The sequence below is a fragment of the Hippocampus comes genome, unplaced genomic scaffold (genome assembly GCF_001891065.2).
Source record: "Hippocampus comes isolate QL1 unplaced genomic scaffold, H_comes_QL1_v1.1 scaffold105, whole genome shotgun sequence".
NCBI lineage: Eukaryota > Metazoa > Chordata > Actinopteri > Syngnathiformes > Syngnathidae > Hippocampus > Hippocampus comes.
The window spans coordinates 33,046-59,278 of record NW_017806235.1 but is presented as its reverse complement, the minus strand read 5'-3'; the positions used below and the strand labels follow the sequence as shown (position 1 = coordinate 59,278).

The window sequence follows — 26,233 nt, the reverse complement described above, 5'->3', positions numbered from 1 at the left end:
GCTAATATCCACCTACCTCGCTTGATGTACGCCATACTTCTTCATCTTTGATAGTCGGTCTAAGCTTGCCGTTGCGATTGCTTCGCCATTTACCCTTCCCCGTGATTCCCGTTCCTCCTTCTGTTCTACGGCTTTTGATCACAAGTGACACCGCGCGGCAGCTAGTTAGCTTGGAGCTAACGCGAGAAGCTCGTGTGGCCGTTGTAGTCAATGCTCTTCTCGAACATCACCAACAGATGGCCTCAAATGACCACGACACTCACAGAAGATTGAAATTCAAGTCATTTGCTCACATAAAGTTGCTCTAATGGAGCCAAAGAGAGAATGGGAATACTCTACAACAAAAAGAATAGGCACCTGCCGAAATCAAAACGGCATCGGCACAAACAGGGCCCGGGTGTTCAATTCTCGGGCATTTTAACCACTGGTTAAAGTTAAACCCTCACAGCTAGTTCACTTCTTAAGCCGCTGTTAACTCAGGGACTGTTAAATATGCGTTGTTAGTTAATGTCAGCATCAAAGTTAACCATGTGCTCAACGTCACTGGTTAGTATCAGCGTATCTCACAAAAATGGAGACCGGTGTCCAATATAGAAGAGCCAAATACACGTCCATCAAAATTGTCCCGGTGTAACCCTCCTGCGTAAACCCTGGCGACAAAAGACAAATGTCCATCGGCAAATAATGCGACTGACAATTCGCCAAACGATTAGTAACTGTATGAGCACAACATTGCTTGTCAAATAAAAAAAAAAACAATCCAATAACGCTTCGTTTACTACCATGCTAGCAACAGTTAGCAGGCTAGCTGAGATATCTAGTGTGTGGCAAAACAGGAAGTAGAAACTTGCCAAAATATAACCGGTCGTAGCGCAAACACACTGGCAGAAATGCTCTAGTAAAAATAGTTGACAAAAAGTTGTTTGATTTTGGCTGCGGCTTCAAAGGCGTTCTCTTACTTGTAATGGCGCAGTTTTGCACATTAGCGCTCAAGAGTCCTGTCAGCGTTTATGTGGTAAACAGAGCAACGGCATTGGCTTCTTCTATTCCCACAATAGCCGGCAGCAGCGTGTCGTCCCTGCCGCATTAGCCGCTGTTTACTGTGCAAAGGGGGAGATTAGGATCCGCCGGGAGCGACGCGGGCCGGCGAGGGCGTCTATTCATTAAGCCCTTAATTGCTAATTGAGTGTCGGAATGTTTCCACCATGCATTAGCCGAGTACTTTGCGCTTTTAGCAAGGGAACGGGTAACAAATGTATGATGGAAAGACAGTCTTATTGGAAGGGCGATGGTTTTGTTGTTAACATTATGGAAGGTATAATTAAACCCAGATTTGAAAAGATACAGGAAGTGTGCCATTTCCATTAGAAGGCCTATTTTAGGTTCATTCTTCCTACAAAATACAAAAAAATATATATATATTATTTATTCAGTCCCTGGAGCCTTTTTCACTGGCAATATCAAAACAGACCCGCAAAAATTCTCAAGAGCGTGCGCATGAAAGCACACAGAAAATCTGCCATTTTGGTTTGAAGAGACCAATTGTTTTGTCCTTTTCTAGGGCCCCTAAAATCGCAAATTTGTCCTTTAGATTGCATTTAAAACAATCTAAATCTTTTTGTGGGCTTTCTACTGCCCGCATGGCATCAGAGATGGATGATCATTTCAGTTCGAAGATTGGCCATGGAAAAGCGGGTGAAAAATATTCATTCCACCAGTCGACACAAAATTAGGTGGACATGTCTATCATAACAGGACACGTGGAAAAAGTCTCATGTCCATGCGTGAAATTGAAAAGGAAGTTGGCCATTTGCGTTTGAGGCGGTCATTTTGGTTGAATTCCAAAGCTCTGACCAGGGAATTCACCCAAATGGAGACAGACAGGCGATGCTCAAGCATGGCGTCAAAGTCGGACCATTTCCAGTATTTGCCGTCAAAAAGTGAGTCGAAAAAAACTATCCCCCATTAGACAAGTTTGGCCAGTTGACAAGAAATTGGGCAGACATGTCAATCTTCAAAAGATACGTGAAAAGGGACTCTGAAACTGGACAGTCAGCCAGCATTTGGATTTGACGTGGCCATTTGTAGCAATTATTTTTGATGGATTCTTACTCAGGAATTTGGCTAAGCGGGCCTCAATCGGAATCGGGTCTCCTAGACAGATGGCCACGCTAAAGTTGTTGGGCTTTTTCCCCCCCTCCCGAGGCCATCAAATGTGTGTGGAGCATGTCGTCAAAGTTTGAGACTCATTTAGAGAATTCATCACCGCTTCCAGCTTTAATTCAGGCTGCAGGTTCCCCACCCTTGCTTTGATCCATTATGCTCAATGATTACATTTCATTTAGCGCTAATGTAGCTTAACTCCCTAATCCATTGTTAAATTTTGACTTAATTGCGTGTTGATCAGTTTCACTCTCTTGCCTTTGTGCGTCAGGTCATGAATTATAGGATACGCAGGCACGAAGGACCAGCACTTTTAATCACTGTCCTCAGCTTTCATGTCATTTGCCGCAGCGGTTCTTTCTCTTTTTTTTTTTTTTTAAATACCTCCTCGCATTTTATGACACGTCAGTGCATAAAAGCGGAGTGAGCGGACTTGTGCCGTGCCATAGCTTTTAAATTAAGACAGTAAAAAAAAAAAAAAAAAAATGTAATTAGATTTGAGTCCACACTTAGTCCCTAATGCGTTTGGCTGTCATTCAAAGTAATTAAAAAAAAGATGATTATAGCCACGTATCCGCAGTCTCTGGCGCTTTAATTCCGTACCGTCGCCTGTCACTGCGGTTTGATGATAGCACAAGTGACATGTTTAATGTGTCACAGCGGACAGCTCGTAAAGACGTGGGCAAATGAAACACAATCTTATTTCACGCTAATGATGACAACGCAGGTGAGACTCTTTGCTTTGACGCGTCATTAAATACGCCATATGTCGCAAGATGACCCTCAAATAACAATCTTTGTGGCCGTATTAAGTGAGGAATCAGTTCTGGTGCTGCCACATTAGATGGCCTTTGTTCGTGGTCAACGATAGGGGTCTTAAAACGGTGGACGATTTCATCTCACAGGACAAGTTACGAGAATACGTTTGTAATTCTGCATGATCATTATTATTTTTTTATCAATGACAGGGGTCTTAAAAAGGTGGACGATTGGTTTTTGGTTGTTTCACGTCATCGTAAAGAATGAAAGATTTGTGGTTAATATCAAATGCGTTGTCATGAGGCATCAATGAGTGTACCTAATGAGGTGGCCGGTGAGTGTAGCTCGCATGAATATAGTTTATAAGCTGGTGGAAAATAGCCCCCCCCCCCCCAAAAAAAAAGTTTTGAAGACTCGTTGGATGTTTCTAAGTGTCTCATGAGCCCACCCGGCAAAAACACAGAACCAAGATCATATCTTTTGAATCCTTACCGTCGGGCTTGTGGGGAAACTGAGCAGAAGTTGAAACGGAAAACTAAGCGTGTTAAAAAGAGCCGACATTTCTGACCCGGACGGTGAGCTTTACGTTTGTCAGGTGATTGTTATTTGGAATCCTCTTTAATTTGATGCCAAAGTGCCATTTGGGCCAATGTTTCAGAGCGAGCGGAGCCCGTTTAGAACAGATGGAATTTGCAATGAATAAAGCAGTATACTTGTCAGATGATGAAAGAGAAAATAACACTCAGCTCTGCCTCGGGCTCTTGATGCTGCTCCTGCTGCGCTTGGCGGTGGTCGAGAACAGGCATGGAGGATGGAGATGGAATGTTTTGGGTCGGGGTGAGAAGATTGGGAAGCTACAGGGAGATAGACCAGCCACGGCCACAGCCACAGGAAGGACAGATACACCAACAGGAAGTGAACATGGCAAGAAAATACGGAGTTTCCTCGCTGACCCACTCTCTTTGCCACATTTTCTTTGAAAACTTGTTTGTACCTTTAGGAATTGTGAGGAAAAATGGTGGCTAGGTGGGGTTGGACAGACAAATCAAATTCTGCCGTTGGCGGTTTACCTGCTAGCATGCTAGCGTGAACAAGTGAACACTTCTTTCTGGTATGACCTTAGAATTGATAAAAATGGGAATATTGTAAGATAACATGATACAAAGTAAGTATATTTCCCCCCCAGGCGTGTAAAACAACTTTATATTAGCTCCCTGCCATGTTGGAAAAAAAAAAAATCAAAGGATAATAAGGTGGACAAACTATTTAATCAGCACACAAACACTCAAAGCAAATCTTAGCGGTTTGGTCACTTCACCAGAATTTGACACAATGAGGAGCGAGTGCACTACGTTTTCTACAACATGTGAAATAAACGAACGCTTTCACGAGAGGGAAGTCGGCCAGGGTGACCGCGCAAGAAAGTCGTGAAGACCTCGTTTGCGTGTTTTTCATTTGATTTTATGTGTGGGTCTGCCCCATATAAAGTCAGCTCTGATTTACGTAACGCGATCCCGCGCTGCACTTTGACCGATGCCTTCGCAGGAGCACATTGGCACGCTGCGCTTGAACGTAATAATGCCGTAATCATGACGGATGGATTGAAGGTGGATTGCTGGGAGGAGGGAATAGATGGATGTATCGCTGGATAGCAAATATATGACGTGGATGGATGGATGATGTTCCAGCGAGGACTTGTTCGCTCGCCTATGATGCCTTGCTCTCCAATCATGGCTGATGTCCATATTACGTTCAGATTGTTCTTCTGAGCCGAACTTGCCAAGTTTGTTCTTTGAAAAAAAAAAAAAGATTTATTTCATAAGAAATTACAACCACAAAGGCATGACTAATTCTAATTAGCATTCGTACAACATGGCCGAGTGAACATGGACATTTTTTCACACTTTCTTCTTTTGGCTGCTAATTAACGAGCAGAGGCCTTCTCCGTCACCCCTTTTGTGCTCAGCGCGGGCTTCAATTCAGCGGCTCCCGGCTTTGTCCAATTAAGTCTGCTTAAATGTGCTCATGCTTGCATAATCAACCGTCTAATGACCTCGGCACTCGCAACTGCGGGCTTTGTCGGACTTTCTGCTCTCGCAAACTTTTGGGTTAATCAACTCCACAAAAGCCGCAGTTGTCCTCCATTGTGTGTGTGTGCGTTTTGAATGTAAGAAAGCGTGCTATCCTGAAGGGAAATCTACTGTAGAGAATATTGCCAGGTTGAAAGAGAATCTGTTCATTCGGCATGCTCCACTGGGAAATATCTTCTTCATACCTATCGCTATCTCGTCATTCCATCCTTCTACCGTTCTTATGTTTCAATCCAGAGTCCTCTCCGGTGTTTGCGGGGATAAATAAATCATTGGCAGGTTGCGCTGACTTGCATTTCTTTGGGGAAGCACAGAGGGGAAACGTTTGCACATCCACATTAGCCTTCCTTTGTGTTGTCACTGTCACGTTGCGAATGAGAAGTTACTTACCTTTGAGTGGCTTCTATTTGCAACTACCGTATTTTCCGCGCGATAAGGCGCACCCACAAAGCATTCCATTTTCTCCAAAGCCGACAGTGCGCCTTATAATCCGATGCGCCTTGTATATGGATCGGTATTCCAATTTGTTCAACGTAGTATTTTAAATGTTCGGGAAAGCGCTTTGTTACAGCTGCAGCGGTTGTGAAAGCTCGATATAAATAAAGCCGGATTGTATTGTATTGCCTTTAGTGTAGCTCCATCTAGTGGATGCATAGCGCGACCGCAGCCACTATTGTCTCTTCTGTTCCACGCGCCTTATAATGCGGCGCGTCCTATGTATGAAAACAGTTTTTGAAATAGGCCATTCACTGAAGGTGCGCCTTATGCTCCGAAGCGCGGAAAATACGGTACTTACGTCAAGTGCTGAATGAATAATTGGATGGACAAATGAGTTGATGGATAGGTTAGGTGTGGATGTTCTGTATCGCATGAATAATTGTTGTCTTTGGTGTGTTTGGATAGATGGACGAGTACTTGAAATGGCTTGTCGTCGTTTTGCATTGATGCTTGTTTACATGTGTTGATTGATGTCTATCGCCATGATGGTTCTTTGCCGGCAATTGCAACGCAAAGTGTGTTCACGCCCGTACGCCCTTCGCCGTCAATGTGAATGATTCTCGAATGCGGGTATCAACTCTGCGAGCCCCTCGAAACTACTTCTTCCGTCTTGTTACAATCAGACCTGCGGATCCCCTCGGCGGCATGCGGCATGATGGGAACAAACGCTTGGTGCCTCGGGGAGGCTGTAAACACGCCATGAAGCAGTGTTAACACGTCGAAAGCATTACCTGCCGCCGGGCTCGCTCAGTGCAGATGATTTGTCTGACTGACATGCACCTCCAGGAAAACAGTGTCCCCATACTTCTCTTTTTGAATTTTCTTTTTTTTTTAACCAAGGCAGTTCACACTTCATGCCGGAAGCGTAAGTGATAGGGCGCGACAATGTCGAGTGTAAAAAAGTGCTCTTTGTGTGAGGCCGAGTACTACTAAATGTTTGTAGATGTGTTTGGTTTGCGGAATCTATCCTCCGTTATTTGCCAACGGTCACCTATTGACTGTTTTGAGCTCTTTTGGACACGCCCTACTATGCCGTGGGATGGCCATTTATGACATCCATTTGCGCTCTGTTGTTAACCAAAACAGCCGCGCATTCTGAAGCATGGAAACCATCCCGCAGATTAATGAACGTGTGCAGACTGAGTTAATTGTGGCGCATTCAAAATGATCTCAGATTATGTGGCGCTAAATTGCATTTCGATGCATAGACCTGTTTTACTAATTGCTGTTTGCGCCACACGTTTGGTAGGATCTCGTGAAGGTTGTCCTAGTGAATGCTTAAAAGCCCGCCAGTCAAAGCGTTTAGTAAGTTAACAACTCTAACTGAAGCCGATAATTCACAGCTATAACGGCATCCCTTTGTGTTTACCCAGCAGCCCCCGCGGCAGGTCTAGGATGACCGGCAAGAGCCAGACCAGCAACGTGACCAACAAGAATGACCCGCGCTCGCTCAACTCCCGCGTCTTCATCGGCAACCTCAACACGGCGGTGGTGAGCAAGGCCGACATCGAAGCCATCTTCGCCAAGTACGGCAAGATCGTCGGATGCTCCGTGCACAAGGGCTTCGCCTTCGTCCAGTATGCCAGCGAGAGGAACGCCCGAGCAGCCGTGGCGGGCGAGAACAACAGGGTCATTGCGGGACAGTCGTTGGGTAACGTTGATCTCATTTTGCATCATTCACGAAAAGCACCCTTCAATCAAAACACCTTCATTCCCACTGACGGCTAGAGAAGTCCAACGCGCTTTTGCCCCATTTCGATTAAAGGGACAAAATACGCGAACATAATCGTTTTTACACGCGGAAAATTGTATTATTGTTTAAAAAAGAAAAAAAAACCTATTGTGACACCATTTATAACTAGAAGAAATCCTTAACATGTCCCTTTGACTGACTGATGTCATTGAAAACCATGCAGTTCCATTCGAGTCCTATAGATGGCAGTAGTGTGCGCGATAAAGTGAGTGTCAATTGAAAACAATCCCTTCATCTGAAACGGTATCCAGATTGTGTCCGAAATCGGTTCGAACTGCCAGTTCCTTCGCGTTGGCCCCAATTCAAGCAGACGATAACAATTACAAATAAACATAACTCCGTCTGCATCTTTCCCCTCATCTGTACCAAAACGCAATCCCCGGCCTAGCAGAATTATTTTTCATGTTTGTTTTGCTTTGTTTGCTGGTTTAATAGCGATCAAGCTAACATAACAAGCAACAAATAACATAAGTTGCTCCCCTCGCGCATCGGTGCTTGGTGGAAAATCAAGAAACTGGGCTCATGTTCATACAACAACCGTTTTTCTGCTTCAAATGAAGGCAGATGTGGTCCCAGTCTGATCTGTGCTAACTTTTTATTCCGCTATATCGCGGTTCACTTTTTTGCAGCTTGACTGCATTGCGGATTTTCCTCACAGTGTTTGTTTTTCCCCCCCCAAGGATTTCGACTGCATTGTTAAAATATTTGGGTGTTAAATCTTGCGGCTATAGTAATACAGTTCTTGACTTGACCGCCAATTTAGTGCAGTTTTGATGATGTCGGATGTTTTTGGCGCCAGGGCAGCCGCCGCCTAATTTGAAACCCTGCAACAGGAAGGAAAGGTCGATGACCAATTATTTCCCAAACATAAAACCCTTGACAGAAAGCATCTGCATATTTCAGGATTTATGCTATTGATTTTTTTTTTTAACACATTTTTTTGGGTTGAGTCTGGATGTGACCTTGAATGCCTCGCCAATCGTTATCAAATGCAGAACTTAAGATGAAAGCGAAAGACAGGGCGGGCCTGCGCACGTCAGTGCGTCCGGTGGATCCCCCACTTAAATCCTCTCGATATTACTTATTGATTTGTTCAGCGGCTCGTCCATAGTCCTCACCCGCGCTCTCGGTGAATATAAATGGTCTTCTCGCTGCAGCGAGTGGTGTTCGCTTAATTGGGCTGAAGTGGTGTGTGTGTGTGTGTGTGTGTGTGTGTGTGTGTGTGTGTGTGTGTGTGTGTGTGTGTGTGTGTGTTGTGTGTGTTGTGTGTGTTGTGTGCGTTGTGTGCGTTGTGTGCGTCATGTTGATTGGGGACCAATCGCATCGTCAAGTGTGCGTGGTGAAATCATCCTTTCCATCCACATTGCAAAAGGTGTAACTCAAGGCAATGTAAAACCAAACTAAAACTAAAGGCAAGTGAAGTCAAGTTTAAAATGAAATTAACCACGGGAAGTGAAGTTCTAAGTACGTTAATCCGATACTGTAGATGTGTGTGGGAGGAAACCGGAGTACCCGGAGAAAAGCCACGCAGGCCCGGGGAGAACATCCAAACTCCACACGGGGAGGCCGGAGCTGGAATGGAACCTTTTGCACTGTGTGGTCAATGCGCTAACCGCTGGACCACCGGGCCGCCCTTTATTTCACTAATAACTCATCAGAAGTGACGACGGAAAGCAGCACCGTAGGGGAGTATTCGGGCCCGTCCGCTTCACAGTTCTGAGATTTTGCTTGTTTTAGTATTTTGGCTTCCTCGCACATTCCAAAAACATGCTCCAAAAGTCAAGAACGGAGGAGGCTGTATGTTCCATTCGCAATTTTGTTCGATGGTCATTATGTTTTTCCTATTTGCCATCACCGGTGCCCTCCGGGTCATCCTTGATGACGGTTGAGTGCGAATTGTTGAGTAAGATTGTCTCCAACCTTCTGGAACAGCTGAACTTGAATTGGTGTTAATCAGCGGCACCTTCATCGCGGCGGGCGTGAGCTGAGGCCTTCTGACCATGATTTTGCATGTTCATTCCAAACACCGATCACATCCCAAGTTGTAAGAGGGCGTGCGCACTTGTGCGAGCACCATTCTCTCATGTTTAGTTTGACTTCCCCTCTTGAAAATATTCCTCCAAAATAAATGTGATTGAATTGTCCTGATTAGAGATCACATGAAAGGGCGTGAAACGTTTTGCCGCGCTTTATCTCGGTTCCGTTTAAAGCTGTCATTTCACCGCAGACTTTTCGTCTCCAGTGTACTTAAGTTGTTCAGGTGCCATCTCACTGCTGAGGTGCCCTTGAACACTCGCGTGTGCAAAAATTGAATTTTCCCCTCAGAAGAGCTGGCGGCTCCTTCTTGTTCGTCTTCTCTGCAAGGTTAGGAGCTGTGTGCTGTTAAAGCAACTGAGCAGATGATTTTTTAATTAAGCTTTTAGGCTCCACTGTCACACAATTATTCACCCCACTGTGTCTTTTTTGCGCCCCCCCCCCTATGAAAGATCATTATTAACTTGTCCCGGCAAAGTAAAAGAAGAAGATAATGAAAGAGTCAAATATGCAGCAGTCTGTCAAGAGTGAAATGAAGGACAAATGGCGCACTAAACGCACACTTTGGAAATCACGATTGCATTTTTTTTTTTTTTTTTGTGTGTACGTATTGACCAAAATAGGTCTATCGACAACGGGAAGTCACGTTTTTAACCGCCACACACATGGAAAAATAAGTTGGTAGTGTATGAAAATAATCCCTCCGAAACATAAAACTTTTTACAGTCAGCATCTGCATATTTCAGGATTTGTGCTTTTTTTTTTTTTTTTTACACCTATAAGTCTCACTTGTATCCATCCTTTCGCCTGCCTTCCTTTATCTCTTCTGTCTTTTCTTCCCTCCCTTCGATTCACCTCCTACCTTCTAAGAACAAAAAGTAAAAAAAAAAAAAAAAAGTAAGCCTCCCTTTCCTCCCACCCTGTATATGTATAGACTCGTTTTAAGAATTCATCGGATGTGCGAGAGTTCCGCTGCAGGTGTGACTGGGTCACCCCTCTCAAGATGAACTTGTGCACCTTATGTTTAAAACATGAAATTCTTTTTAGGCTCCACTGGAGGGGCGCTGTCGAGGGGTCGATGAGGTCACATCCAAATCACGCCCGAGATACAGTACTGTTCTGTTCTGTATATTTTGTGTTAAGGTTATTCACTTACGACTGCCTTAATGTCCAATCAGTTGGAGGGCGACTGATGACTCATGCACTTTTTGGAGACTGAATTGTGTTTTTAGCATTATATCTGCTCAAATATGATTACGCGACTCCTTCCTAACTGATGAGAGAGAGCCGTCTTGTACCGTGTAATAGTCCTGTAGTGCCTCCTTGTGGAGGAGTCACACCATTGCAGTTTCTCACAGAAAATCGAACGTGTATTTATTTATTTTGACAGGATTCTTGGGATGTGCTTCAATGTTTGCGTTTTTAATAACAGTACTTTAGACACAGAAGGGGATCTTTTCACAGTTTTTAATAGTTTATTGTTTGTTTTATTTGTATCTATTTTTATTTTTTTCTGATATACATCATCACTGCGCGCGGAAAAATAAGTACACTTATATATCATTATATTATTAAAGGTTTATTATGATTGATATTTTAAGCAATGTAGGTTAATGGAACATTCTAAATTGTCCCTCGGTGTGAGTGTGAATACTGTCGTTGTTCGTCTATGGCTGTGTGCAAATTCACAGGCTGCTTCCTCCGAAGGCCGCGTTTTCGGCTGCATGATGTCACTTCCGGCGTGACTTGATGGTTGGCTCTTTTATGTACAGTATTATTTATTTATTTGAGCTTTTTAAAATTTTATTTAACCTGTACATGCTTTTTTTTTTAACTTAACAGAAGGCCAGAATTTATTTTTAAAATATATGTAAATGTGAATTTGTATGTGTACAAATACATGTACTGTCTCGAGCATTTTTTCTGATATCAGCCTCGATCATTCATGGGTTTTCCACCTTTGTGAACACTAGATGGTGCTAGTATTCAACCTAACACTTTTTTAACGAAAACGAGATTTTGTGGGGGAGGAAGTTGGGGGTGGGGCTTGGAGCCGTCGGTCCCATCTGATGGTAACGAGATGCATTAATAATATTACATAGTTCCAAGGTGGCTTCCTCAGTGGCCCAGAAGGCAGCAACAGCTGTCGAACTGTTTAAGTCCGATAAGTCTGCACAGTCTGAATTCAATTGGAAGTGCTGAGACAGATGAGGGGCCAACCAAATGAGTGACATTCCATTTAGAAGATGAAAGCGCGCCGTTTCACCGAGGGAAGTCAGCCAGGTTTCTTGTGCCAGCTTCAAGGGCAGCAACGAGAAAGCTGCATGAATTTTACAATGCAAATGTTCAAACCAACTCCTTTCTTTTCATGAGCGCAGGTCCTCAAATTGTGGTCTTGCCTCGAATGCAGGATGTAGGGCTCCGCCAGTTTTCTGAGTTTGGTCACATGACATTTGCACGATGAACCCATGGGCGCTGTGACGTCCATTTCTAGGTAGCTTGGGCTGCAATGCGTTGCTCCTTCTGGTGTGCGGACACCGTCACAGTTGCTCGGTAAACTGCAGTTGAACTAGTCATTCTCCACAGAGGATAACACCGATGCTAATCATGAGCCTTTCTATGGTGTTTTCATTGTTTGCTAGCAGTCAGCTCAACGACCTTATCGCAAGCAAAACTACCGGTACTTGTTTGTGGTCCTGTTTGAGAATTGTCTGCTGGCTGTTGTACAGTGGGTTGAGCTCACTGCCATGACACAACTGCGTTTTTGGCTTTTGCTCAAAGCATAGAAATTACCTGACGGTAACTCAAAAAACTTGTACAAACTTGTACATTGGGTCAGTTGTATCTCAAGGCACAATGTACTTTTTACGTAAACTCCCCCCAAAACCCTCCTTCCTAATATACAGGAAAACATCGCTTAATGACTTCAATTTGGCTTCCTTTAACCTGTGGCCAATTCGTACATCAGATGTTTTTTTCCACCATTTTTTTTTCCATTTTTATTCATTAAAACAGTTGCAGTGACAATAAAAACGTTATTATGACCACCCCCAAATGTAATATTTTGACCTTACAAAGAATATTTGGACACCCCATAGATATGAATGCAATGATTCGTTTCCAAGTCAAACCTCAACCATCACGGAATTCAGAATTCGGACGATTATCCAATGCTAATGCAGCATTTTTCAAGGGCAACCCCCCCCCCCCCCAATAACAATAGAGGATTACATCAGCCCCTATTCTGTGCAACCAAAACCGAGCGGGCACGACTCCCACCTGCCAGTTTACTATGGGAGTATTTCAGGGCAAGCACCCCCCTCACTCATTCACCCCCCGGGATGTTTTGACAAATGGTACGGTCGGAAGCTGCTCGGCTGGGAGTCTGGGGCTGGAAGCGCGCGCACATACACACACACACACACACACACACACACACACACACACACACACAGGCTGTCTGTTTTTGGGGAGAAGGAGAGGGAGGAAGAAGAGGTAAAGTCGAGCATCTTTTCCCATCTTTTCTGTGCATTCCCGACATGTACAAAGGCAGGCGTCGCCGCATTCCGAGATGTGAGTACGGTATATATACTCTACGAAATGAGATTGTTGGAATCCATGTTCGATGAAAAAAAGTTGATTTAATCTGCTAGTTTTTCTCGGACAGTTTCTATGATGTCTTTGTCAAGTGAATTGGAGACGCTCGATTGGATTCATGAGTTTGTATACCGACTGATGCGTTTAAATGATCAAGAAATGTTCATGTCTTTTATATCCCAAGAAGGGCAACGTCACATATAGTGTCAAAAAGATTAGTTTGTACAGTTTTTCTTTAGATCAGGGTGGCATTTCTTTTTTTTTTTTTTTTTTTTTTTTTTTTACACATGCAACTGTCCTTGAGATCAAACATGGATAAAAAAAAATGTCCTTTCTGAGTTGAATGTACCGTTGGAACCTGATTGTTTCAATTCATATTTAAGGTGCAACAAACAAATATTTCAGTTTAGTTTTATTTTTTAAATTTATTTTTTAAATTATGTACATTTTGTTAATTTATTGTTTTATTTTCACTCCTCAAGAACAACTCGTTTAGTTGAAACAGTAACTCAAATGAGTCATGGTACATCCATATAGTTATTACCAATATTCTATTTATTTGACGTTTGATGAATTTCAGTGTTTTTATTCTGTATTGTGTTCAACATTCTTTCATGACAGAAGAAACTCAAAATGCACTTTTACCTCACCCCAAAAAAAAAAAAAAAAACTATCAATTCAAGAGTCAAACCATGGCCATCACAAAACCTTCATTCTTAGTTGTCAGACATCCTGAAGTAAATGAATCGACTTTATGATTTAACCAAAATAAAACAAAATCACTCAGCCTTTCATCTTGGAGATGTTACAAATTTCATTCAAAATTCGACATAAAAAATTCTTCCGATTCTACTGCCGATTTAGACAGCCCGCCCCCCTTCTCCCCAAATATCAATCGAGTTTGGAGTTTTTGTCGTCTCACTGGCTTCAGTGCAGATTTTTGGAGGCTTTAAAAGAAAACCTCAGCGGTTACTCGTGAGTGGAAAAAAAGAATGTGCGGATCGAGTGCTGCGTACTCGCCTTGTGATTGCTCAGCGAGGAGTGGGCTTGCGTAAGACGGCTCTCAGGTGGGATGTGCAACAACTGCAACAATTATGAATATGTAATCGTGTCTGTCTGGGGAGGCTACGTCGGAACATTTGCTATTCATGGTGGGATTGAAAAAAAAATAATAACACTGCCTCACTAACACTACCTGCAAACTCGGTGAATGGCGATGCACTTTGGATAGCTCCTAAAATGAATGGGGGGAATCTGCATTTGACTCAGAAATCTGGATTATTACAAGCAAATATTTGCTTCAGCGTACTTTACTGTAAGTCAGTTCAGAAAGCGCCAATGTTAGCTCTGAACATTAGCCCCAAGCTCCCTGGACGGGAATGTAAACGTTGGATAACGACTAAAATCAGTGGAAAAGAAAGACACCTTGAAAGTAGCACCAAAACCCAGAAACCAAATCTCAAATCCTGTGCGACATCTACAAATCTTGAACTAGCGGGCATAGCTCACGAGGGCTACTAGTCACAAACTACAGGGTGCCCATAAAGTCTGAATACGTGGTAAAAAAACAAACAAAAAAAAAAACAACCCTGCCCCCATAGGTCTTAAAACAAAAGCATTTTATTCAATTGTAAGATTGATGAATAATATTTTCAACATTGTAGTTTTTACTGCATAATTTGACGCACATTGCAAAATTCAAGGAAGTCTGGAATAGGTCTGCATTGCCGTCGATATCAGCACATCGCTGGGCTTTGTGGTCTCTTGTGTGCTCTACATCAAGTACGCTCTATCTCGCTCTATACATATATCTATATCTCTCTATATATAGATATCGATATATCGATATCTATCTATATATATATATATATATATATATATATATATATATACATACATCGGGGGGTTTGGAAAGTGGCTTTCACAAAAAGCTGCTCTTTCTTCCTTGAGGCTGAATTTTCATCTTCAAAATAGATGCCGTGTAAACAGCAACTCCGCCTCTGACAGTTGTGTACTGAGAGTTTGCCTTTGCCACTTTTGCCTGATTAAAAGGCCACCGAAGAATGAGTTTTCATGAAAAAAAAATGTTGCCTCGTCAGCCTTTATCCAAATGGAACAGTAAATCCCGTCGGGTGGTTCTGTGCTCATGATGTATTAATCCCTTCAAATTCCCACACTATCGCGTAAAAAATAATCACATTAGGAGCTCAGGATGAAATTTACTGGCTGCCAAAGTGGCCATTTTCCTCGTGCGGGCTGGAGAGCCAAGTACGGAGAGGGAGGATTCATTAAGAAAGGACGACGTGTGGATGAATCCACACGTCCATTCCGAATGTAGTGAAGATCACTTTCTGGCGGCATCCTCGCTGCCGACTTGGCGGCAACGGCTGTTATGTGCCTTTGACAGAGATCAGTGTTCCGCTTGAGGCGTGACACGCGTTCGCCCCACAATGTTGAGTGCGGCAATCTGCCGTTGAGATAAATCCCGATTTGAAGTAGGACTCCTGATTGTGTCTCTTCAATGTCGCCTTCTTTTTTGGCAAGTTGTAAGCTCCTCTTCTGTCTCCGGGCTGGGCCGTTTGTTTTTGACTCATGTTGCTCGCTCCTGGGTTTCATTTTAGCGGTAACCTATCACGTGACCGGGAAGGGCGGCTTGACCTGCATCAAGAGCGACACGCTGTAGATGGATGTCACCGAGAATCCGGCAATTTTTCAAAATCAAACATCATCCGGATTCTAAAATCAATACAACTGAAGTCACCTAAATGATTTATTCGTTCTGTGCGGCCCGATACCAAATGACCCACGGACACGATGTTTCTTTAACTGGACGCGTGAGATGCGGCCGGTTTCTTGGTTGACTTTTTAATCTGTTCCCCATTTCGCAGGCAGAATAACTCATTGAAAGTGTCCGCTTTGTCGCGCCATCTTTCCGAGAGGAAAACGCACTCTCGGTCGCAATAAAAAGAAGCAGAAGCGTCGTGGTCGCGTGTGCCCTTGAGACGAGATCGGGGATGATTGAAGTCGGCCCCTGTCAGATTTACAGGGCGCAGAGAACACGGCCGAGATTGAAATCTCGGTGGCGCCGCTTCTTAGAAGGGCCATTTGTGTTGGCGCAGGTGCTGCGCACGATGGCTTCATCAGATGCGCCGCGCTCACTCGCTCCCAAGATGGCCCGTCACCGCCGACACTGACTTTGTCCCGACTTTGCCCGCCAAAAGATTATCTTTAGGGATTAACATCGTGTCATCTCTCTCTCTCTCTCTCTCTCATGCGGGGTCATACATCACTGCGCTGTCAACACTTGGTCACCCGCACTCATCCAACGCAATCTTACACAGGTGACAGAAAAAAAATATGTACACGGTGGTTGCCTTGAGATACCAGTGACTCAACTTGACAGGTTTTTGAGATATGAGACATTGTTGTGCCACTGTTGAGAATGCTTCCTCTTATTCCGAAATAACAAATTTGTTCAAATGATTTAGCTTGTGTGACGATGATAGCATCGTCATCACACAAGCTAGCTTGCCTCCATGGATGCCGTGTGATCTTGCGGGACGGGTACCTGGAGCCTGCATTCGACCTTGTCCTCTCCTATCATCATCTCCCTTTTGTCGATGACGAAAATCTTTCCCGATAACGTGACTTGTGATCATACGCGCGACTCTTTGAAGTGAGTTTCTCCTGCGACGCGGTTACAACCGCCGCTCCGACTTGGAGCGGCGGGATATTGAACCCTCTCCGCTGCAGGTTGGTTCTCAGCAGCCTTTGATGAGCCGTGTGTCCCCATCTGTGCTTTCACTCCTCCCAACGATCTGTAGCGGACTCTGGGGCTCTTTGAAAAACCGTGCGGCCCAAAACCAAACTTGAGCCCCGGTTTAATGAGAGGACTCGCACTGCGAGACAAAACTTCTGCAAAGATGAATGCAGCTGTAAGGCAGATAAGCTGCAGGGATTTTTTTTGGGGGGGGGGGGGCCAAATTCTAAAAGACTGTTGATGCTCCAATCGGAGCACCGTTATAGAGTCAAAACAGAAGCTGTCAGGTTCTCCGAATGATTCTGACCATCCGCACTTTAATGAGGTTTTCCCGAGTGTCGAGCGGTCCATTTTGGCTCGATTAAACGTGTTGCATCCCCTGCTTAAAACCTCACCTTGATAGTGGCGTGCTAACAAATTTTCAAGCCCATCTCCGAGTGACCTGAAAAAAGTGACGCGCTCTTAATTGCTCAGTCGATATGTCACAGCATCAGCAGTCGGGTCGGTCAGTCTAGATCAGGGGTGCCAAACTCATTTTTGCCGCCGGCCGCATTTTCGTTACGGTTTCCCCTGGAGGGCCGTTGTGACTGTCAATTTTTGTCAAACCATATAAATGCTTCACCACCTCCACGTATGACATACACAGCGAACAACAAATTGATGGGGAACTTGTTTTGAAATCGGAAGTCAAGAATAATGGCTCGTTCACATATTCTTGTTATGGATTAGATATGACAATTTGAAATGTTGGTTCAGACGTTAGCAAGCGTCATGGAAGTTGACATGCTTGATTTGCTTTCACAGGCCACATAAAATGAGATGGCGGGCCAGATCTAGCCCCCGCGCCTTGACTTTGACACCCGTGGTCGAGATGTTAGTCATGAGCCACAACACGAGCGGTCGGTGGAGTCGGTGAATGAGTGCGGCCGGCTGTTAACTGGCTAAGCCGTGAGCCGCTCTGTGTTGAGTGACGCCGTGCGTGCCTTTGGGGTCAAGCGGCAAGTCGTGCGTGTGCGTGTGCGTGTGAGTATGTGCTCGTGTTTATTTCACCACCTTTTGGTCGCTCAAGTCATTGAAAGTGCGGCCGTGTCCTTGACCAAGGGTGGACGGATTGGAATTTGTTCCAAGGGTTGGTGGCGATATTAAATGACTTGAGCTAACAATGCTGACGTTACTGTCGACACGCGGTTACGTAACTTAAGATGCGTTGTTGTACTTTCGCTTTTAATCATCCCAAACTTTTGGATAGTCTCTCTTTTACGCACTCTTTCCTCTTGCCTCGCGCTTTTTGTTCTATAGTATCCGTCCATAGAGGAAAATAATTGCGGCAAAATCCCGTGATGGAGTGAATAATTCGCAATATAAACAAGATTGGAAAAAAAATTGCACTGCATGGACGCTATTAAAGTGAATCCATTATATAGCAGAGAAGAATTGTTTTCGAGCCATTAGTGCAGTATATCTGTGTGCTCTCCTGCTGTGCTGTGCCCATCATGACACATCATAAACACGAGGAAACTTTTTTTTATGCCCCCTCTCAAAGCCGGACTTGAGGGGCTGCTATTGCTTGGCACCTCCACCCTCCTTCCCAGACAGACGCCCACGGCAACAAGTACAGTGCACCATTTTGGGCCATTTTTACCCACATAATGAGTGTAATTAATCAGTTGGTCTGTCGCGAGGTGTTTCATTTCGGAGCGCTTTTACGACTTGAGCAGTTGGGGGGGAGGCACAGGAGAGCTCCGTTTGTTACGGGAGCTATCTTTCATGTCTTCCTGCGGTCTAATTACAAGGATGCGGCTGTCCCGGTGCACCCGAGAGCCACCGATGCGTGCCCACCTTCCCCTCTTCCTCTGCTCCTCTTCCTCCTACTGCTGTAGGCCATCAGAGAGATGTGAGACAAGAGTCCTCGCTGAAAGGGAAAAAACATGGTGACTACACAGCATGTTGTTCCAAATGAGAAAGAGAGAGAGAGAGAGAGAGAGAGAGAGAGAGAGATGACTTTTGGGCTACTTGTTGCTTGGCAGACGACCTATGTTGCATTCGAGACGGTAGGAAGCTCAAAAGCAAACCTAAACAAACAAACCAAAAAGTGCTTTGTGCTAGCTTTTCTCCACAATTGCTATGATTTGGTCATTTGCTTTCATGCTGACATTTGCTCTAAAATATTTATTTATTAAAAGAAAAAAAAATCGAATGTAATTACCAAATTTACACCCAATGCAAGTGTGATTTTTAAAAGAATTGCATCAAAAAAGATTTGCTGAAGCTTAGTGGTAATTGTTATTTATTTATTTATTTTTCACAACAATAACACACACAAAAAAAAGAAAAAACATAAAATGGTGAGCTAACGCGGTCCTTGGCGGCAATGTGGGGCAAGCGCCACGTTGCTAACACCTGATGTCGGTGGATGCTTCCGAGTGTGATCAAAGCTTTACCCCCGTACCAACGTGAATCATTTTGCTTCACCAAATATTTTGTTTCAAGCCTTTGATCGATCTGCAAGTTGTGACCGCTGAAGCTCGATCACCGCCTGAGCTTTTGTTGATGGTAGTTCTTGCCCAGTCGTCCAGATAGACTTGCTTCGGCTTTGCGCAAACGCCCGCTGTCCAAGTTTTGTGTTTTCACCGGCGGTGACGCGGCCCGTCTGCTGAGCCATTTGTCAAGAACGGATCCCGTTTCCGGAAACTTCTCACAGACAGTGTGAATCGTGCCATGCGTTGGAGAAATGCAAATGTCCAAAAAGCTTCCCCAACTGTTGCCACACTTTAGTCGCGGCCCAAACAAAATTTTTGCCCGGCAAGTTGACATTGAACCTTTGGCAAGGTAATGACGCAATATGTCGACACAAACTGCCAAGTGTAAGGTGTCAAAGGCCGTTGGCCTCCTGGCTGTCCAAATGATGCCTGAAACCAAATTGAGGAGGAAAAAAAAATGTGCATCGTGACTTACGGGGTCGTCTGTATTGTGAGCATTTTTGCTGCGGATGGTCCAGTTGGAGCGCCGTGGAAGTGGATTTCTGGCTAAATAAGTCCCTTCCGCTTGATTGCTGAGCCTGTCAGTATTTTTCTCACGACAACATTTTCCACAGGTGTCAGCGGGGATGACTCATCCGTCAAAACGCACATCTGCGCTTGTTGCGTCAGGCTGTCGGCCATTTGTTTGCGTCGTCATGTGCGACCTTGAGCGGCGCGCGCTCGGGGCTGATTGAGCAGAAGCCGGGACATTTTTGGAGCGCGTCGAAAAGGAGCCGTCAGTCATAACGATGAGACGGGCGTTGTGTGCAAATTCATCTGCTAATGCATCAGTGTGACTCATTTGTAGGCATGAAACGCTTTACCGGTAAACCGTGCCGAAATGCCAAATGCTTGGTTCGTGCGTCCGTTTCAAATGATACTTACTGAGTGTCGTAATCGGCTTTTTCGGCTCCTCCCATCTTGTACGTGCTGCAACAGAAAACAAACAAATGAAGAAGCGGACCATAGAAGGAGGCGTTAAATGCACACGCTGGATAGAAAAAGTCATCACACCCCTGTTCAAATTCCTTCTTTTGATGACATGAAAATGTGATCGATCGTATCAAAAGTTTTTCCACCATTAACTCATCCGCCAAAATCTTTGCATAAAAAATGTTGAACGTATTTTTTATCTCCTCTTTTTGTAATTTGCGTATTTTTGCATATTTTTATTTTACTTTCAACGTTTTTGTTTTTTAAGAATGTTTTTAATTTTTTTTTCCTTTGCATAAAAAATGTTGAACGTATTTTTTATCTCATCTTTTTGTAATTTGTAAATTTTTTTTTTCCCCTGATGTATTTCAAATGTTTGTCCAGCTGTTTTTGTGCATTTCTTGGGGTCTAGTACTGCTGTTTTTCGATTTTCTCGAAGCATTATTGCTTCGGTTCTTGTCATCCTGTGCAAGTGTACCGAATGTACTGACCCGCCCTGCCTCCACTTAGCAAGTCTCACTCATCTGGGGTCTAGTACTGCTGTTTTTCGATTTTCTCGAAGTATTATTACTTTGGTTCTTGTCAGCCTGTGCAAGTGTACCGAATGTACTGACCCGCCCCGCCTCCAATTAGCAAGTCTCACTCATCCGCACGTCTTTGCTGCATTGCGTCTTTTCACACGTTCAAATTATGATGAAGTACCCGCCCCCTATCCCTTTATATTTTATTTTATTTTGTTGTTCTGTTTTCCTTTTCACAAGTCTTGGGACTTACCGGGCTAACCCGGTTTTCCTATTTTGTGCCCTATCATGTGCAAATATACGTGTTGGGATGACATAAAAAATTCCTTGAGTCCTTGAATTTCCTTTCACGCTATCGTGACGATAACTGATAACCATCATCATTTTGCTTCAAGTAATGGCGATGTGAACATTTCACACAGTGCCACCTTGACTCATTGGCATGTTTTTCGGGGCAAAGCGGGATTGACAGTGTTAGCGGATTGGTCGCGTGGTTCATCTTCCAATATTTCTGCCTGCTGTGACCGTAGGACTGTGCTCTGTCTACCCAGATGTCAACATGGCAGGAGAGCCTAAACCATACCGGCCAAAAATGGCCACCAAGAGACCGCTGTCATCCCTCTACAGGTTGGACCCTTACTTTAACCCTTTCGTCCATCCATCCATCCATCCATTTTCCGATCCGCTTTATCCCCACAAAGGTCGCAGGGGGTTGCTGGAGCCTATCCCAGCCGTCTTCGGGCAGTAGGCGGGGGAGAGCCTGAACCGGTTGCCAGCCAATCAGCCTGCCGTGCATGTTTTTGGAATGTGGGAGGAAACCGGAGTACCCGGAGAAAACCCGCGCAGGCACGGGGAGAACATGCAAACTCCAAACAGGAAGGCCGGAGCCTTCGACCTCTGCACTGTGAGGTCGACGCGCTAACCGCTGGACCACCAGGCCTCTCCCCTTAACCCTTTCATGCACCCTGTAACCTGATAACATGATACACTATCCGTTGTAGTGACCGTTGTCCCTGAAAGGGTTCCTTCCTTCACTAAAAAATTTTGATTTAAAAATCCAAGCAGAATATTGGAGCACAAAATGTAATCATAAAAACAACAAGAATTGATTTAAAATGTAAACATTTGAGGCAGGCCACGAGACGCAGGTCAAGAAAATCACATATAATAAATGTCATGAATATGATTATTATAAGGATATATGACTTTGTTAAAATGAAAACGATGAATTTTTTTTTAAAAATTGTGTTGAAATACTTTGGACTGTGTTGTATTGGTGGTGTATTTTTCATCATTTTGTTTGATGAATAATAGCTGAAAAGGAGGATGCCATATCCACTTCTTCATCTGTATGGCTGCTGTTTTGACTGGAGCCAATCGCATGCACGTCTCTCAACCAAGCTACTGTATTTTGTGCACCCGTTGTGTCCTTTGCCTATTTCTAATTGTAACGGAGGTCGGGGGGGAAAATGGAAGCGCTAACATTGTGGCTCCAGTTGAGCAGGCTTGCCCAGACCATTTGCTATCATTAATTGACCTGTCAATCAAAGGGGCTTCTGGAGCTCCTTTATGAATCAACCTCATTCAGAGTCTTTCTTGGACGTCTAACTTCATTTTTGGCTTGTTTTTGCAGTGGCTACGAGTTTGACTACGACTACTACAGAGACGATTTTTATAGCAGGTATGTTGAGTATAAAAAAATTCAGTTGGTCCTTGAGCTACCGTTAAGTGTTTAATTTGTTACCTAACCAAACTTGTAAGTCAAAACCCGCATAGCTCAAATAATCTTTTTCCATGATCGTGTCAGAATTAATTCAATGAAATCATTTTTGTCACAATGCATCAATGTAACGGTCGTTGCGCCGCTCCTTCTGGTGCGCCCACCTTGGCAAACAGATGGATGGACTCTCCGTTGAGCTGTCGCAACTCCTTTCAGCTCATTAGTGCGGCAATAATATTTGCTATATTTGTGTCGACGTGTGTTGCTGCACCGTGTATGTTCAATCCGTTGTTTAGACGGTTATTCCACTGCAACATGGATGCTATTATTTAGAGTTAGCAGAGTGAAAGGTTAAGCTACGTGTTTATTTTGAAATAAATACGGGGTAATTCTCTTTCTTTCTGTTTCTTAAAACAAAGCTTTGTAAGAAACATCTCTTGCATGCACTGGGACGCGTCTGCGCTGATGTATCCTGGGGTCGTATATTGAAGAATGTACTTTTTGCAATTTTTCATGTGGAGAAAAAGATTGCTAGCACTTTTTTTTTTTTGTAGGTGTGTTCCTGTTTACGCAAAAGAAAAGCACTTTGATACTTTGCATTTTATTTTGTCGCAAATGTGAGACTAAAAGGTCAGGTTTAGTTTAAAAGTACGGAACAGAGCATGATTTTTGGCTTTCCATCTCACGCCACATAAATAATTGACAAGGCCCTGGGAGGAGTGTATAAAAGAAGGTTTCCGCCGACCGCTGCGCTCATATTTGCCTGATATTTGTCGTCTCCTTTTTTTCCGGAGGCAGTTGAGTTTCCTCATTAGAATTAGCATCCCAGGCAAAGCGAGCGTATTAGCATGTAGACATAATGAATGTCATATCGGGAGCTTTTTATTTCTTCCACTCCGGGCTTCTTAATGACGCTTTTACCCGAGCGCCGACTGTCAGATTGTCCCCCGGCTGCTCATTCGTGCCCATTTATCTTCCTTTTTGACATTTTCATTGCTTTGTTTCCTTCCTGCGCTTTGAATTATTAGCGAGTGCGCGCATGACTACTTTGAGTCATCATCTGTATTTGAGGCGGAGACGGCAAAAAGAGTTTCTGTTTTGATGGCTTTTGACTTGACTTCACAAAAATCTGATTTGGCCTTGGGAGTTAAAGCCTCGGACACAAGACCTGAATGTTGATTTATGATTCTGTCTATATACAGTATCTACACCCTCCATGAATTTTCTAATCCGCTTATTGTCATAAGGGCGTCTGCAAACAGATTTTGTTGTCTTGCTACAATACGACGATAATATTCAACTACAGGATGAACATTGAAATCGTCTTATTTGTTCATGTTGTATGATTTCCTAAAATGTGCTGATAGCGCTCATTTGGATTGTGACTCGATTGTGTCTATTGTGTCTTCAGACTGTTTGAGTACCACGGTCGCGTGGTGCCGCCCGCCCGGGCCGTCATCCCGGTCAAACGCTCTCGGCTCGTCGTGCCGTCCGCCCCGCGCAGGATCAAGTCCTCCTTCTCCGTCCGGGCCTGCTCTTCTTCATCCTCTTGCTGCTCCTCCTCTTCCTCCCGGGTTGTCAACGTCCCGTCTTCTGTCACGGGACCCAAACGTAAATTGTTTTTTTTTTTTCAGCTTTCTTCTCATACCGTACAGCTACTGCGTGACTGGATAAAAGCCGCTGGCCACCAAATTTTGAATACCACCAAAACTAGCCGCCGTTGGTCAGCCGCTTTGCTTTCATGATGTTTCGAAAATATTTTTGAATACATTCAAATGTGTTTTTCAATGCTTTCCCTACATCGCTGATCTTCGCCAATCCCGCTGTTTCGTTGACATGTGCACTGCGCAGTGAAGACGGAGCAATTGCTGAGTATCAAAAAGGAACTGTCGCAGATCAAGACCAAGATTGATTCCCTGCTGGGGAGGCTGGACAAATTTGAGAGACAGCATGGTGGGACATGAAATGAACAGCCCCCCAAAAAAGGTTACACTATCTGCTGCTTAAGTTTGTTCATTGGTTACGTTGGTGTTTTGGTGCTCTCTCCTTTGCCAGAGATGCAGAGGAAACACGAGGAGGCGTGTGAATGTCACCACGGCGACCAGGCCGACCACTCCGGCGGAGAGGACCTGGGGGCCGAGGCCGAGGCAGGGGAAATGACGGACGGCGGCGACGATTACTTTGAGGACGAGGGCGCCGGTGACATGGTGAGATGCCGGAATCGTGACGTCTGATGTCAGCAACCTCGAATAAGAATACTGCCCACTTTTCATTGACAGTCTCATTTCAGTTTCCCGTGTAAAATCATCAGAAAAAATGTTTTCAACTGTACAGGCTATGTTTGAAATGAAGTTTTAACATTATTTAAACTATAAAGAAAATGGAAAAAAAAGGATTTTTTTGGCTAACATTTCCTTGTTTGGGGCAGTAGCCAGAGAGACCTGGGCTTGTTGTCACATGGGGAAGTTGTCACATTGCAATCATGTTCTCCGCGAGAGTGCTTCTTCCAGTTAAAAATTGCAGCAGTTATTCCCCCAGGAAAGAGTTTGCATTTGCCAACTTGGTAGTTTGGGAAAACTTGCCACTGTCATTTTGGGGTTATTTGTCACATCAGCAAAGAATGGGGCAATAAACAAAGTGCCCTTTGCGCCCCTTGTTTAGACTGTAAATGGCGTAATAATTACAAGGAAATGTGTAAGAGTTTAAAAAGTGGGACATCAAGTCGTGGTCTCTCCTACTTGGTGTCAAAGAACTATTATTATTATTATTATTATTATTAATTATTATTGTGCTTTTGTAATTGCAGAGAGAGAACCACATATCAGATATTGACAACTGAGCAAGCTCAGTATTAAAAGGACAATAAGGTATTTATTTATGTATATATGCACACACACACACACACACACACACTGCTTCTATTTTGGCATTGTTTTTCCACCAATCACACGTGACAACTTAAAAAAAAAAGGACTATCATCCAACTGGAGCCTCCTTGATGTGTTTCCAGTGAAGTGAAGGGAAGGGAAGCCTGCGGTGCATAAAGATTGCAGAAGTTAACCAGCAAAGCCTCCGTCAGCCAGAAGGACTGTTTGAAATAAAAGGTCAACAACAGAGGGAATGATTTGTTTGTTTCGTATTTGTCTCATAAGATTGAAAAAACAAACAAACAAACATTGACACTCCCCCATGTGTTTGTCATCCAGACTGCCGGTTTTGAGTGGGTAACCTGTATATGCTGTGTACGTCAGCCACTATGGTCTGTATTGTCTATAATTATGTTGTACAGCAAATGTATGTTGAAAATATGAATGTAAGAGGAAACCATGTGCTTTGCTTGACTTGTACAGTCATCTGGTCTCTCTCTTTCTGTCACAGTCTCCACCTTATTCTGGCCTCTCGTTACATTCTGTCAAAGAAAAGATGAATATTTTTTACGATCAGCATGTAGTAACAAAAAAAGTGACTATCATGGATCATTTGTATTCATTGCTTTGGTTGTACAGCTATGGTTAAAAAGAGTTTTTGGAATAAAACAGTTCGTCCCATACAAGTCTCATTTATTAATGGTGCATTTACTGCGCCTATTTGAGTTAATGTTTTCTTTTTTTTTCAATAAGGCTTCTTTTTTCGTACAAAAGTAGCCACAAGACATTTAATATGCCCAAGGCGTTTTAAAAAAAGGTCTATGGGATGTTACTTAACTCAATTGGAGAATGCATTTATTTGAGATATGACGTTTCTTTTCTCACCTTTTGAAATTGTCAGGATTGTACTGCAAAAATAAAAAGGCATTTTATACGTAAGACTATGAAAAATATATACATGTATTTGAGTTGGTTTTTTAATGCCAAGGAAGAAGGAATGCCGAGGTTTTGTGCTGTCA

General features: G+C 43.8%; 1 protein-coding gene across 6 annotated transcripts in view; it reads left to right on the top strand.

Moving 5' to 3' along the window:
• Window positions 1–25,895, top strand: part of LOC109507435 (RNA-binding Raly-like protein) — a 48,081-nt gene extending 22,186 nt beyond the window's left edge. For 2 of the 6 annotated variants that reach the window (XM_019856862.1, XM_019856863.1), the window contains exons 3-10: window positions 6,884–7,161; window positions 21,179–21,254; window positions 22,261–22,308; window positions 23,759–23,958; window positions 24,199–24,300; window positions 24,403–24,554; window positions 25,154–25,214; window positions 25,358–25,895. In XM_019856862.1, coding sequence (XP_019712421.1) covers window positions 6,906–7,161; window positions 21,179–21,254; window positions 22,261–22,308; window positions 23,759–23,958; window positions 24,199–24,300; window positions 24,403–24,554; window positions 25,154–25,186 — 867 coding nt within the window. In that variant the 5' untranslated portion in view covers window positions 6,884–6,905 and the 3' untranslated portion in view covers window positions 25,187–25,214; window positions 25,358–25,895. Of the gene's footprint in view, window positions 1–2,816; window positions 2,891–6,883; window positions 7,162–12,546; window positions 12,871–21,178; window positions 21,255–22,260; window positions 22,309–23,758; window positions 23,959–24,198; window positions 24,301–24,402; window positions 24,555–25,153; window positions 25,215–25,357 lie in introns of those variants that run through there. The other 4 variants (XM_019856866.1, XM_019856865.1, XM_019856864.1 and 1 more) reach the window with 4 other exon arrangements.
• Window positions 25,896–26,233: the final 338 nt, after the last annotated feature.